We start from the raw sequence: 12,805 nt of genomic DNA on the forward strand, positions 1-12,805 counted from the left end.
TCAGCGAGGGGTCCGGGGACAACTGCAGCTCCCCAGCAGGGCAGCTGTGGGCAACGAATGAGCTGGTCAGCAGGGGAGCGCTGCTAACTCCTTCCCCCAGATTTCTCAGACCTGCGCTTCGCTGCCCAGCCCACAGGCAGAGCCCCGGCCTGCATCCCAACCACTAGACCCAGAATTACAACATCCGCCTGCTGTCTTCCTTTCAACTTCTCTGAAAACTGGCCTGCATACAGCAGTAATTGATAAGTCTTCTCTTGCAGTCCTACGCAAGCTCTATTATCTGCCACTTTACCCCAAAGCTCTAAGTACAGGCATTTCTGATTTTCCCCAAATCAATACAGTAGCTGAACAAGAGGGTCCTGACAATCACTCCAGCGTTGCTGGGAGGCAGGCTGGGGTGCACGCACGCTATGTTTCTGTGGGAGTTTTTTGAAGAGAGCTGGAAATGAGAAAGAGTTTGATCCCCCTCCTCCCTCGGGACTGTCATTTCTTTTACTTAAACTGCTCATGAGGGGGGAAAAGAAATCAACACGACAGGGCTAGGCTACTTGAGTAAATATGAATAGACTAGAATTTTTCACCAACAGGCACTCTCATACCCCATAATACGGCAGCAAGTTGTTTCTCTTTCTCAGGACTAGAAATGCTTTCAAATTAGAGTGAAAAATAATGTTGGAAATAAAGCTTTTTTGCCAGCTGGACACTGTACTGCCTGTTCTCCACTCCCCTTCCTGTCCAGTCCTGTCTCGTGCCTCTGTGCGCGTGTGCACATGTGCATGTGTGTACATGTGCATGTGTGTGCGTGTTTGGGGGTGGGAGTGCTGTACTCCTGCCTCCATACGGGAGACAGCAGTAGGCAACCAGAGGACGGAGGACAGAAGTCTCGCCCCAGTAGCATCCTGCTTCAGCGCTGGGATCCCAGCGGGGTCTACACCCCGGACAACTAGCTCCTGCCCGGCAGCCCCTTGCCACAGCTCCAGCTCCTCTTATCCCACTTCAGAAACAATGCTGCCTTCCGATGCCCTGCAGGAATGGTCATACTACCCCAAATTGCTAGTCCCCGGATGCCTCATCATTCTTTGGCGGTTCCCTCAGCCCTGACCGCCCATCTTTAAACACTCACGTTGTCAGATAATGTTCACAGCCTCATCTGAGTGGGCCTTGACCTGACTGACAAGAGGCTCCGTCACCCAATCTCAGATTACAGCATCTCCAGCCCACTGCCACATACAGGCAAGAAAGCCCAGTGCCTTCAGAGGCAAACTATCTGCTTCCACCTCAGCTTTCTCAGGCATCTGTTGTTCCCCACTTAGCCTAATATATCCATCTACCGTCTCTATCCATTCATTTAAAATACAGTCTGTGGTTCAACAACTTGACAAAGCTTTCTCAGATGTATTCAACGCTGTGCTACCACATACTAGCTTGAGAGAAATGATGTCAGCGTTTCCCTTTGTAACCCAGCAGGACACCAGTACCCTGTGTGTAATAAACACTGACTGGCTCTTACTTGGCTTAAGTGAAATTCAGTCTTTCTTTCCAGGATAGTGGTCAATCATCGGTGGTTCAAAGAACTTGCCATCTGGAACCGTGTCACCTTGCAATCACTGACGTGGGTATTAAAGACCTCTCAATCCTTCCAGCTACAGAATGGTCTAGAAACAGCAAAACTGATCATATCAATGTGCACAGGATAACAACCCACACAGGGTAATCAAAGATTACCTAATATTCCCTAAGACGAGGGAAGGAGAAGGAGGGAGAGGTAAGAATAGAAACCCTAAGTAAAAGAAAAAAAAATATTCCCCGTTTTCCCTCCCTTGAACTATGATTTGTACACAAGAGTAGATGACTTGTTATTGGCTTCCAGAAAGAGTTGAATAAGAACTATAAAGGGACCTCCTCAGTCTGTTGCTTATTTGCCTTAGTCTAAAATGGAAAAGTAAACAAAATAACACTCCATCATCTTTTTTGCTGGATTTAAGGCTAATAACCAGCTCTCAGCTACTTTAAACAAAGTTGCAATCACTCATTATGCAACAAATCCTCTAAATGATTTAAAATGTTTGGTACACAAGGAAGAATGTAAAACAGACGTAATATAAAGTCTTGGATTATGAATGATAATTTCTTGATAAGACCCCTCAACAGTGCTAAAAATTTATTTAGTAACACGAATTCCAGATATAAATTATTTTGAAAACAAATTAAAGTAAGCAAGGCGGTCTCAGCAAGTCCTCAGTGAAACATGTCCTGTTCACCAGAAAAAAAAGAGAAGTCTACACATATTAAACTATCAGATGCTTCTGGATGGAAATAAACAAAGACCCAACTAGAAGTGTCTTATACAACTCAAACATGCATTAGGTCTTTGAATAACAAATCTGGATACAGATGACCCAAGGGCTGGATCAGAAACTCAAACAGTATAAGATTCTTATGGATCCTCACGGTACAAAATGGCTACCAGAGCTCCAAACACTGCACCCTTACATGACAGCATCCAAAGCAGGAGGAAGAGGAAGGATGGGAAAGGATAACTTTTGTCCTAAGCCAGTTTCTTTTCAGGAAGGAAAACCTTTCCCAGAAGCCCCACTTGCTTACATCTCAAAGGTCAAAACTGACTTACACACGGACCTTTAAGTCACACAGTGACAAAAGAGAATACGGCACCATCACTGACTTACAGCAGTCATAATACAGTTCATGACACAGTCCTCTACGACTGGGCCCAAAACGTGTTAGCAAGAGAAGAAAACAAGCTGCTGTATTAGCAAGCGCCGAGTGTAATATTCGGAGAAATTCCTGCACAAGTAGTTTAAGCCAAATATGTGCTTCAAATTCAGAGGAGAGGAATAAAATTCGGAAGGAAGAACGGGGCACCACACGATCAAATACCGTAAGGGGGCCAAGCAAAAGATGTGCATGAACGAGGCAGGCTGGTGGGGACTGTGGAGGTCTGAAGAGTGTGTGTCCATCTCGGGCCTCCAGTGCTTGATCCCTTTCACATCATTTCAAGTATCAGCTAATTACGACACAGCTTAAGAAAAAACAGATACTCTTTCTCTTCCCTTTACTTGTATGCCCTTTACTTACTGGTAAAACTAGCTTCCAACTCACGTAACAGAAATAATGACACCTTAACCTCTTGCTGTGTGCCAGGTACTGTTACGGTGCCTAAGCATCTTAGCTCATTTCACTTTTTAAAAATAAAAACCTATGTGTCGGGTACCATCACTGTCCTCATTTGTACAACTAGGGAACTGAGCCGTAGAGAGGAAACCCCTTTCCCCACAACCACGTAACTTCTAAGTGGTAAAGTAGGGGGCAGTGTGCACACAGGACTCTGAATGACTACCAAGGATCTGAGAGGTCACAGGACCTAAACACAACTGATGAAATGGGAGCTCTTGCCCAGATTCTGGAGTCACTTGGGAAGGCGGGCTTCTGCTTAATAAATACGGCTGGGTGGCCGGGTAGTCCCTTAAAAGGCATCCATACCCACCTGACTTTTCTCGGCCACATCTCCTCAATTTGTACACAGAAGGTATTTTAAAAAGCAGCACCAAGGCTTAGTGTTTAACCATTTCTGTAGTGGGTGAGAATTCACTAGCAGCATGATTGTAGGAGGCTTCAAATTCTTCAGACCTTAAAAAACAGCCTCCTAAAATCTACAGCGAATGCTGTGGCAGGCCCCCGGAATTTGCAAGTGTGGGCGCACCCGTGTAAACACATCATTTACCTACTTCTGTGTAAAACATCTGCTAATCACAGATGTCTAATATAAAAATCCCTGTCCTGGGGCACTTTCTAAGACAGTACTATAAAGAACAGTTTCTACAAACTCTCTATATTTACTGCTCCATTTCCTCCTAATCCAGAAATCTGAAATCATTATTAACCTACTCTTCAACAACTTTTTCTGTTATTTGTTGACAGTCTCTCTCTTCTACACCATAAACTCCTGTCTTATTTATTTATGAATCCTCAGCACTTGGTACTCTGGCATATCAAGATGCAAAACAGACACTTGCTGAATGAATAGCAAATGTGATACTGTTGTTCTATTATTTTCTGCAGTGGTGCATTCCACTCCAATAAGACATTCTGGGATATAAAGCACATTGATATGAGTGAACTACGTAGGGTGATTCAGATTGACTACCTTTCCTTACATATTCCATTGCTAAATTTATCTTTACTCCTCATTCTGCCTTACATTTTAGCAAGCATTGGAAAAAATCTTCGAGAACCTCCCCATCAAGGAGAAACTCCAAGTAATCCCATGTTAGATAATTAGGTCCATGTCTTACCTGCATTCATATCTTTAAACTTCTGCTTTAGCTCAGTAGGAGTAAGACGGTACTGATCAAGACCATCATTCCAATAAATTCGGTCCAAGACTTGAAGATCTCCTCCAATCAGCCAATCTCCTTGTTCCATAACCATCTAATGGCAAGAGAAAGGAGATAATTTTTTTTTAACAGGAACCAATATCAAAATAAGTAAGAACGTTTCTCTCATACAAGCTAAATATACCTGTAAACTACTCTCATCTTAAGGTCAATGGTAAATCTGTTTGGTTTATCAACTGAACTGGCATTAGAGATGCTGTAGAATTAGAATATATTCTATAATTTTGCAAAGGATTTGTGACGCAGCTATTATATTTGCATATGAAACGCAAACAAAATCAAAATGAATAACTACGACTTTTTTAAGCAACCTAAACATTCTTTTCATTGCTGTTGTATGTCGATTAACAGAAAAGTGTGTGAGCCTGGGTCATCCCGCCCTCTTGTGTTCTCCAATCCTAAACTTTTGAGCAATTAAAGTATTGATGATGGAGCTGAACACAAATTCTTGCCTTCCAATCTCCACACCACCTCAAATTTCTTTCGGCTCCACTCGTGTCCTTTCTCTGCATCTGAGAGGAGAAGATATACCCTCTAGGACCCAACCATTTTTGCAATGCAGCTCAAGCTCTTCCCCCACGGCTTCAACTTACCTGCTAACAATGCACCTCAACTGCGTAGTCACTTCCTGCGTGGTCTCCCTCACTAGTAGGTCTCTACCCATCCACCAAACCACTCATTCAACAAATATTCACTGAGCACTGGTATGTGTCAGGGCCTGTGCTAGGCACTGGGAAATACAGCAGAAAACGAGAGAGAAAGATCTTACTCCAATGGAGCTTATATTTTAGTGGGCAAGACAGAGGAGAAACCAGAGAACTATCAGCTAGTGATAAATAAATGTTGCAGAGAAAACAAACAGGGCACTGGAACACAGTGTCCAGGGAGTAGAGTGAATGGCATTTAAGAGAAAGGAGTTAGTAAATGCCTCTCTGAGGAAGGTGACATTTAACCGGAGATGATGAAAAGGAACTCGTCACAGAGGTAAAGTAGTTCATGCAGAGGGACACCAACTGCAAAGTCCTGGCGAGAAACACATTTCTGTCTTTGAGGAACAGAAAGAAAGCTAATGTGGCTAGAAGGTCGGAAAGGCCAAAGCAAGGAGAGGGGCAGCGGTAGTGGAAGAGATGGTGGAAGAAGGCCAGGGCCGGGTCCCACAGGGCCTCACAGGTTTTATTCTGATTACAATGAGCGGCCACTGGAGAGTTTTAAAGGGAGCAGTGATATGTTCAGATCTATATTTTAAAAGACTCACTCTGGCTGCACTAAGGAGAATGGATTTCAATGAGTATGACAGGAAGCTGGACTCCAGCCAGGAGACCGGGAGGGCATGGCTGGTACCGGGGGGCATGGGGCTGGAAGAGGGACACCCTGCTCTAGACCACCCAGCTGGCTTCCCAAATCACCACGTCGTTTGTGACCCTGTCAAATCTGCCTGCCACCTCTCTGTTCCTAGGAAGGCAGAGCAGCATAGGGGAAAGAGCACAGAAGACCTAAGACAGACTCTAATCCTGACACCTCACAGGTACCTCTGCAGCTCTGGGCAAGTTGAACCCACTCTAAGACTCCTCAGAATAAAGAAAATAACCCTGTCTACTTCTAAGGGTCACTGTAAGGACTGAAAAGCAGAAACGTGGCTGAAAAGCATAAATACATGTAAACTGTTATTATGACTGAACAAAATTTTAACACCTTGGAGTAGAAACTGAAGCCCAAGGTCCTCTCTCCCACTCGAACCACCAACCCTCTCTCAAACACACCGAGTCTTTGCTCGCCCTGCCGCAGAAACCTGGGAAGCCGTTTCTTACAGCTCCCTCCTCTCCAAATCCTATTGGCTCCTCAAGGCTGCACACCAAGTCCTAACTAACCTAAGAAGTCTTACAGACTGCTCTAAATAAAAGTGGCACACAATATAAACAGCATTCACATATGTTCAGTGATTAAAAAATGTCTCCTCCAATGAATTCACACAAAAAGTACTCTCTAGTGGTAGGGATTACAGAGTACGGGAAGCTCTACATAAGCCAATAATGACGTTCTGCTAAGGATTATGGAAGATGGCTTTAAAGCCCAAGGTCCTGGATTCAAATCAGACCCTCATCCCAACCATAAGCTGCCTAACTTTGGCCAAGAACATATGTCCCCCATAAAGTCTCAATTTCTCCATGTGTAAGATGGAAATGCCACCCATCCTATAGGTCTGCTATGTGGTTCAAAAAATTTACATAAGCATGGTTTGTAAACTATGTTATTTGTTATTAATAACTGTAGAATTTTAATGCTGAAGGAATGTCTGACACCGTTAGTTCAACCTCTTTATTTTATAAAACAATATATTTGCCTGTTTTTTAAGTTTATCCCTTTTTTGTCCTACATAAGACAATGAAATGAAATTGAACACACTTCCATGATCTAAACAGCTGCTATATAAAGTTTCTAGGTAAAGCTACTAAAATTTCACTTAGTTTCTTTTCTTTTTTTTTTTTGGCTGCACCATGCAGCTTGAAGGATCTTAGTTCCCCGACCAGGGGTCCAATCAGGGCCCTGGCAGTGAAAGCGCTGAGTCTAACTACTGGACTGCCAGGGAACCCCTTCGCTTAGTTTCTTTAAAAGTTCACACTAAGTTCCAGCCTTGATTCTGCAAAATATTACCAGTTCCAATGGCATAGTTGATATAGAGGTAATGCCTCACATTTCAGCACAAACATTACTGGCAAATCAAGATAAAATGCGGCAAGGTTTACTCAGGACCTTGATGTAGGGGTGGTTCTTGCATGTTGTTCCCCACTGCCTGGCACAGCGCTCCTCCTTCCTGTGCTCAAAAAACTCTGGATTGCGAAGAATAGCCACGCGGCGGCCCTCGTACATCAGAGCAAAAGCCGTGCAGCCGTCCAGCCTCTCTTTATCTTCCTGAGTAGCTGTCAGAACTATCGGTACTGACAAGTTAATGACACCCCCTGCAGGGCACAAAAGAACATAAAGCACACAGCTTGCATTACTCAGCGGGCCTGACATCTACCTTTCACACTTCAGTAGACACTCTTCAAATAATAAAAGATTTCTTGCTCCAGTGACAGTGTTCCACTGGTACCTGGCACAGAAAAGCAGGCAGAGAACAAGCAACAAACCCAGAGTTGAAAACAAAACAAAACAGCAAAAATTAAGAACATCAACACTGTGTGCAGCAATACTCCTCACAACCACTCATGAAACTGTCTTTAGGGGGAAGAAGCGCAGAAGTTTAAGCAACTGTTGAGTAAGGAATAATCGGCGGGTTAAGCCTAACATCACCAAAAATACATGAGTAAGACAAAGAATTATGCTTCAGGGCCTTTACAGGAAAAATATTATAACTGATACCGCTGACAACTACATTTTGAGTGGCAAGTTGGTTAAGTAACTTGAGTATACTTGGTATACCTGGATATCCTTGAGAGAGGAAGACGAAAACACTCAAAAAGTTTTTTGTTTTTTAATCAGAATGGAACTGATGCCAGCTATACTGGTCAGGAAACAAAGGCAGTAAATAATCAGTGGCTCCATTTAAACCAAAATATGTTGCCAGTGAGCCCAAAAGCACATTCTCAGTTCCCAACCTTTCAAGCTCTGAAAGTGTTTTTTTCTTTCCTATTCGTTATGCGCAAGTTAGAAAAATAAAATACACTCTCAGATTCATATGTGGATATTATTTACATTATCAAAGAGAAACCACACTTTTTGGGAAATCATGGCATGCCTTCTTTGGGCAAAAGACGTCAACAAAATCCATGATAACAGTTTGGTTGTTTTAAAATTACCACCGTAAGGTGGAGTTCAAAATGGAAAATTAATAGGTAGATTTACACCACACCCAAGACTAAGTCATAACTAAGAAGGCAGTTCACAAAGACTTTACCATTATTTCCAAGGAAGAAAATCAAGAAGTATAATTTAATTCTTATGTTAAAGGTTCTTGAGAACAATGAGTAGGAATTACATCTTCTAGTATCTATTTTACTCCCCAGTCAAAAGAAGTTATAACACAGAAGAACGTGGTCGCAACTTTGCAGCGTTCTATGACTTTTTTTTAAAAGTTAAGTATTATAGTGGACGTACAATATTATGTTCATTTCAGATGTACAGCATAGTGATTCAACATTTAAACATATTAAGAAATGATCACCATAATAAGTCTAGTAACCATCTGTCACCATACAAAATTATTACCATATTATTCCTTATGCTGTATATTATATACCTGTGACTTATTTATTTATTTTATAACTGGAAGTTTATACACCTCTTAACCCCCTTCACCTATTGAGCCTACCCCCACCCCCTTCTGGCAACCACCAGTTTGTTCCCTGTATCTACAAGTCTGTTTTTGTTTTGTTTGTTCTTTTGTTTTGTTTTTTAAATTCCACATATAAGTGAAATCATATGGTATCTATCTTTCTCTGTTTGACTTATTCCACTTAGCATAATACTCTTCAGGTCCATCCATGTTGCAGCAAATGGCAAAAGTTCATTGTTTTTTATGGCTGCATAGTATTCCATTGTGTGTGTGTGTGTGTGTGTGTGTGTGTGTGTGCGTGTATATATATATATATATATATATATATATATATATATATATATATATATATATATATATATATATATACACCACATCTTTTTTATCCATTCACCTACTGATGGGCACTTAGGTTGCTTCCATATCTTGGCAATTGTAAATAATGTTGCAATGAACATATGTGAACATCTATCTTCTCTAGTTAGTGTTTTTGTTTTCTTCACATAAATACCCAGAAGTGGAATTGCTGGATCATACGGCATAGTTCTTTAACATTCAGCAATATTTTCTTTATTGTAGTACATTAATCTTACCAACAATATACAAAGTTTAAGGTAGCTGGAATGTAATTACAATACCCTAAATATCAATTTCTTTGGCAATTTTTTTTTTTTAGTGTTTTAAAAGAGTAGGAAGAACCATCCTTTTAACCACCTATTTCAGGACTCCTTAACTTGGGACTCCCTGATTCCTTGTTAGAACACCCAGCTTAAGCAAGCATGGGCTTCAGCACAGCACAATTAGTAAGTATGTACACTTTCTGGGGAGAGGCTTTTTACCGTGATCAGGTAGATATGGCATAGGGAAACTGTATTTGTTTTTTAAATCCATTTTCAGCCTTAATCCCCAGGTTGTCCTTCTCCCCCTGCAATAAGTCACAATCAAGAAAACTAAAAATGGAAAGATCTCATGATACGTTTAAAATATTCAGTACTGATATAATTTAGTCTTTAAGTGCTATCTCCGTTAAGATGTTACCAGTACTCTCTATAAATAGTGACGAATCCCTGCAACTGTGTGCTTTCTTTTCCATACTCAATGTACTTGAATATTTTTAAATGTCTTACCATCCAGAAGACAATCGAAATGAAGACACTGCAAGTACTCCCTCTCTCTCATAAAGCCATTCAGCGGGGTTGCCCAACCTTCTGCCAAAACCTGCACCCACTGCATATCCACCTAGTAAACGAGACAGTAAACAAAAATGCTTTATTTCATGTACTTATGAACAAAAGCATTAATGGCTTTTTGGAGTTTAATTTTGAAAGCAATGGAAACGAACTTCTCGAGAATGTTTATAGATTTTACAAATCTAATAAACAATAAGGTCACTAGGAAAGTATGTATTTTTCTTAATAAATCTGAATAACATTAGGCTTCCCATAAGAATAGCATCTCCTAAACCAGTGGTCCTCAAACTTTAATATGTATTAAGAAACCTCTGGAAGGCTTGTTAAATGAAGACTGCTCCACCCCCCAGTTTCTGATTTAGCTAGTTTGCTGTGGCACAAGGATTTGTATTTTTAACAGGTGCCCAGAAAATGCTAACAATGATGGTCTGGAAACTACACTCTAACAACCACTGTCCTGAACTAAAACAAACTTTAGATAAAATATTTACCAAAACAAAATCCCTCACCAATGACAGAGTACCCTTCATTTTACAAACACTATATTATTTCTTGAACTTTAAGATTTCTAGTAGATCCCATCAGAATATTAAAGAATTGATGAATTAACGCAAGCTGGATATGCTCATTTTTTAACTGTGTGTGTGTGTATATATATACACACGGAGCAGTGATTCTCATACGAGAAAAGATAAAGCACCTGGCCAAGAGGTGTGCATTATGATGTGACTTACCATGTATACCCAAAGTATTAGGTTGGCATGTTCCACTGAAAAATCAAATAATGGTAAAGCATTCCCCTCCTTCAATTCACAGGAAAAAATTATATTCGTGCACCAAATTGTTTCACTTTCAAGTTCTCCTCTTACTAATTTTTCCTAAACCTTTGACAATGGCCACTATTCTTCTCTATTGGAATCTAATTCTAGATGGTATCTATTATGGACTGAATGTTTATGTCCCCCTGAAAATATGTTGAAGCCCTAACCCCCAATGTGAATGTATTTGAAGATAGGGCCCTGAAGAGGTGATAAAGAATAAATGAGGTCTAAAGGGTGGGTCCCAACCCAACAGGTCTGGTGCCCTCATAAGAGAAAGAGACACCAGAGCTCCCACGGACACACTGTGAGGATAAGGTGAGAAGGCGTCTGACAGCAAGTCAGCAAGGGAGCCTCGCCAGGAAACAAATCAGCCAGCACCTGGACCTTGGACTTTCTAACTTACTGAACTATGGGAAAATAAATTTCTGTTGTTTAAGCCATCCAGGGTATGGTATTTGTTATGGCAGCCTAGCATACATTATATGATGTAACCTAATTTTTTTAATTAATTACTTTGCATACTGCTGTGCAAAGAACAAACTACCGTATTGAAAAAAAGATCACATTTAGAAAAGGCAGCTGTTTTTCTGGGTTATTGAGTCTAACTGACCTGGATTCATATGCATTCATTCTCAGTTTCGTTCTCTCTCTCTCCCCTTCCCTCCTCCCTGCCCTGTGTGTGTGTGTGTGTGTGTGTGTGTGTGTGTGTGTGTGTGTTCGTTCATTTGATGCACAGTCTGTCAGTGACAAAATCTATTGTGCCTTTGCAAAGTCAGCTTTGAGTGCCTCTGCTCTCCAACTCTCCCTCTCTCTGCTCCCCTGCAGCATGTCTTAGCTTCTGGTCAGAAACCCAATCACACAAATCACCTAGATAATATACTCCTATCAGGAATGTGAGTAAGTCTTTGAAGAGTCTTCCTCCGACCTCAGAAGGCTTGGGGGGTTATTTTTCTTTCTCCTACTTGCACATTTGGCACCTCCCTGGGTGTTCGGGATTTTAACTATATTAAAAGAAAGGCTGGGAAATTCTAGTCCCGGTCCACATTCTTATTCCTAAATTTCTCCATTTTTAAAGTATATCTGAATGACACAATTTAAATTCTCTAAGATTTGAAAGTGATAAATTATAGTCACCATTGTCATATCTAGTTTAACTAAGCAGTTTTCTATTGGGAAAAACACCTAATGCTATTATTAGAGCTAACATACACAACAGAATTATTCTTCACGATATAAGAAAGGGAAAGTCAGGGTTTTGACAAGGGATTAGGAAACATGTTTAAAGGGAAAAACTGTTCATTTTAATTATTTAATTATTAAAGGTTTTTAACCTTTTAGAATCCATTCCTTCTGATAAGCCTAAAAATCTTACATAATCTTTGTTCTTTGATATTTCATAATAAATAAATGTTATGACTAAAATGAAATCAAAGCCATGGTAATTTGGAAATACGGTTTTACAAATAAAACATATTTCCCATCCCTGGGGAATTGTGATATACACAACTACCACTATCACTCACACCCTCAAACACAAAAATAAAATCACAAATTCTATAGACTAACCACTATACATAAGGTTAAATCACTCAGTAGGAAAAGGAACAAAGCACTCACTTTATTAATTTTCAATGCTGGTAATGTTTCTGCATCTGTTTTTGCCAAATGAAGTTTATTTTCTGGCACATAGAGTTCTTTCACTTCATAAGAGGCATCCACAGGTACAATATCCTATACATACACAAAAGTACAGTTAAATGTTTGATTCAACAGTTTAGCTTTCCCCAAAGGGTATCTTAATGAAGAAAATTAACATTTCAAAATGAGACTTAAAAAACGACGTGTAAGACAGGGATTTAATGCTGTACCTCCCAATCAATTTTCCTAGTGACAGCTGGTCTACTTGCAAGCCGGTAACATCCCACATGCAAGACTTCATTAATCTAATCTCCCACTATCTAGTGAGACAGAAATTCCTGGAATATGCCATATAAGTCAAGATCATGCAACGGCAAAGAAGAGGTAACCTCAAGTAAGGGGTAATGATAAAAATAATTTGGAAACAAAGAAATAAACAAAAAAAGCACTCTAAACATAATCATTATT

The 12,805-nt window shown here is 40.5% G+C and overlaps 1 protein-coding gene across 2 annotated transcripts in view; it reads right to left on the reverse strand.

The window, feature by feature from the left end:
- PAPSS1 (3'-phosphoadenosine 5'-phosphosulfate synthase 1) overlaps window positions 1-12,805 on the reverse strand; it is a 108,718-nt gene that overhangs the window by 41,003 nt on the left and 54,910 nt on the right. For both annotated transcript variants that reach the window (XM_082653504.1, XM_082653505.1), the window contains exons 6-9: window positions 12,317-12,430; window positions 9,816-9,927; window positions 7,167-7,372; window positions 4,314-4,449 (exon numbers count right to left, since the gene is read on the reverse strand). In XM_082653504.1, coding sequence (XP_082509630.1) covers window positions 4,314-4,449; window positions 7,167-7,372; window positions 9,816-9,927; window positions 12,317-12,430 — 568 coding nt within the window. The remainder of the gene's footprint in view (window positions 1-4,313; window positions 4,450-7,166; window positions 7,373-9,815; window positions 9,928-12,316; window positions 12,431-12,805) is intronic.

Source organism: Grampus griseus (genome assembly GCF_964374135.1).
Source record: "Grampus griseus genome assembly, chromosome: 4".
Classification (NCBI taxonomy): Eukaryota; Metazoa; Chordata; class Mammalia; order Artiodactyla; family Delphinidae; genus Grampus; species Grampus griseus.